This window comes from Penaeus chinensis, chromosome 30, assembly GCF_019202785.1.
Source record: "Penaeus chinensis breed Huanghai No. 1 chromosome 30, ASM1920278v2, whole genome shotgun sequence".
NCBI classification, from domain to species: Eukaryota; Metazoa; Arthropoda; class Malacostraca; order Decapoda; family Penaeidae; genus Penaeus; species Penaeus chinensis.
In genome coordinates, this window is record NC_061848.1 from 15,944,999 (window position 1) to 15,947,571 (window position 2,573).

Below are 2,573 nucleotides of genomic sequence, written 5' to 3' on the forward strand. Positions count from 1 at the left end.
GTAGTATTTATAACAGTCTTCATTTGATCTCAACATAGCGTATTTTCCATTAATAATCAAGCACCTAGGCTTACGAGACAAAAATCATGCATGTTTCTTCGCATTAAACATCCTTTGCTTAGTTAAATATATAGTCAAATACCCGTCCAGAAGTACCCACTAGGTTTCAACTGATATTAAAAGTTCATATGATGGAATCAATACTGAAATGTGTTTCTTGATATTCTGCATTATCTGTGTCGGTAATAATGCACGCGTGGTCTGCTATGTGTCCAACGGAACGCAGGGTGAAAGACCTTAGACAGGTAGAAATTTAGATTACGATTACTTAAAGGGTGATGCGAATATTCAGCACGGGAACGAATAGCAGAAATAGAGGCTAGAAAACGGACGTCTAAGGGACGGTTCTGACGAGAAACGAAAGCCGAACCAAGCCATAACTTGGTTCGGCTTGCTTCATCTTGCCGAATTCGGAATAAGTCCCAACACCAAGCATATTATCATACATAACAACTACCGTAATATGTAATGACTCATTTCCCTTCAAAGTGAGCGATAAGAGTAATCGTGGAAGAAAACAGATTGGACGCAGTGAGAAATGATAATGAATTAAGCGACGAGGATATCTTCAATCACCTTGGCTTTGCATAGAATGAAGATAAAGTAAGACAAAAATCATTTACATATTATGAAGCACAGAAGCTTATGAATAGTTATAAAAAATGTCAGCACATTTTAGACAACTGTTAAAAGGATAATATCTAGATAAGTTTTTCAAACTAAGAGGTAAGAGTAAAACTGACAAATGCACTTTAAAATGCTCATCGAACATCTCTTTGATGCCCATAATAAATTATAAGCAGCTAATATTTACCTTCCAAAGATCAATAATATTATTATTATGCTCTAGTTCATACTTCTGGTCAGCAAATATATGATGACAGCTTGGTAGTTTATAATATCATCTAATGGCAACAAAATCAATAATTCAATAAGACAATTTCATAGAAATCACTCATTTCCGTCGGCCATGTTTGTTCACTATTGTGACGTTATGAAAATGTAGCTAATTTGATAAAGTTCATGGAATTTTATTTCTTATTTTTGCAAATGTTATCAGTGTTGGTTTGCTCTCTGTGTACAGAGAAACGTAATTTATTGTCAACCCGACGGCTCAGTGTCCAGGAAAGGTTGATTCTTGTGGATGACATAAAGCTGCATCATCATTTGATTAAGATTTATAAGGATTGATTGACTGATTATTTAAATTATCTGCCGCGTCAACAGCTAAGGTTATTAGCGGCGAATACCTTGTGGGAGTGAAAAACGTAAAAATCTATCAAAGAATTCTTCTTCTTCAAGCTTTTCCCATTTCTAGGGTCGCTGCGGCAGACACGAAAGCCTTCCATATTTTTCTCTCTTGAGTGTCTTCCTCCCTCGTACCCACGGACCGCAAGTCTTCCTTGATGTTGTCCATCCACCGTTGCTTCGGACGCCCCCTTCCTCTCCTTCCCGGTGGTGCCATGCTCAGCATTCTCTTTCCGATGTAGTTCTCCTCTCTTCGCTTTACATGACCACACTATCTCAGTCTCGCACTTCTGCACCTCAGTCCGATTATCTCTCTCGCATCTCATCATTTCTCATCCTGTCTCTTATGGTCAAGCCACATGCCCATCTGCACATTTTCATCTCAGCCACCTCCTCCAGTCTCCTTGTCGCCTTCTTCGTTTGGGGTACCGTCTCCAGCCCGTAAAGCATTGCCGGCTGGATCACGGTCCGGTGGATCTTGTCACACATCACACCGGCCATCTTCTTCCAGTTGTTCCATCCTGATTGGATTCTTCTGCTGATCTCTGCTTCTACTCCACCATCCGATTGTACTGTGCTACCAAGGTACCTGAATTCACTTACTTCTGGCAGTTGTTGGTCTTGCATCCGTATACTTCTTCTGGAAACCCCGTTCAAGCACATGTACTCCATCTTCACTCTTGATACCTTCATTCCTCTCTTCTCCAATCGATCGCGCCACCTCTCCAGGTCCTCTCCTCTAGCTCGATTTTCTCCTCGCACCAAAGTACCACATCGTCAGCAAACATGTTCCAAGGAGCCTCTTCCCTGATGCTCTCTGTGAGGGTGTCCATTATGATGGCAAATAGGAACGGGCTCAACGGTGACTCCTGATGGAACCCCACTTCTACCTTAAAAAGCTCTATTGTTCCTGCTATGCACCTGACCATTGTCTCGCTCTCTTTGTACATGTCTTGAACTATACGGATGTACTTCACTGGGATGTTCTTTCCTCGCATGCACCAGTACAGTTCCTCCCGCGGCACTCTATCGTAGGCCTTCTCCAGGTCGATGGACACGCCATGCAGATCTTTGTGGCCCTCTCTGTACTTCTCCTGCACTTGTCTCAAGGCCAAAATGGTATCTGTGGTGGACTTCCCCCTCCATGAATGCAAACTGTTCATCACTGATGTTGACTCGTTTCCTCAGCCTGTCTTCACTCGTGCGTTCATATAATTTCATGCTGTGACACATGAGTTTGATCCCGTGGGAGTTCCCGCATGCCA

General features: G+C 42.3%; 1 protein-coding gene across 1 annotated transcript; it reads right to left on the reverse strand.

Annotated features, from left to right (window-relative positions):
- Positions 1 to 1,614: 1,614 nt before the first annotated feature.
- On the reverse strand, positions 1,615 to 1,980 carry LOC125041254. The gene has a single exon (XM_047636091.1). The coding sequence runs from the start codon at positions 1,978 to 1,980 to the stop codon at positions 1,615 to 1,617; it is 366 nt and encodes a 121-aa protein (XP_047492047.1).
- Between the last annotated feature and the right edge of the window lie 593 nt (positions 1,981 to 2,573).

Excerpts from the sequence above, each read along its gene's own strand:
- LOC125041254 (XM_047636091.1), bottom strand. The coding sequence starts at position 1,980 with ATGGAGTACATGTGCTTGAACGGGGTTTCCAGAAGAAGTATACGGATG.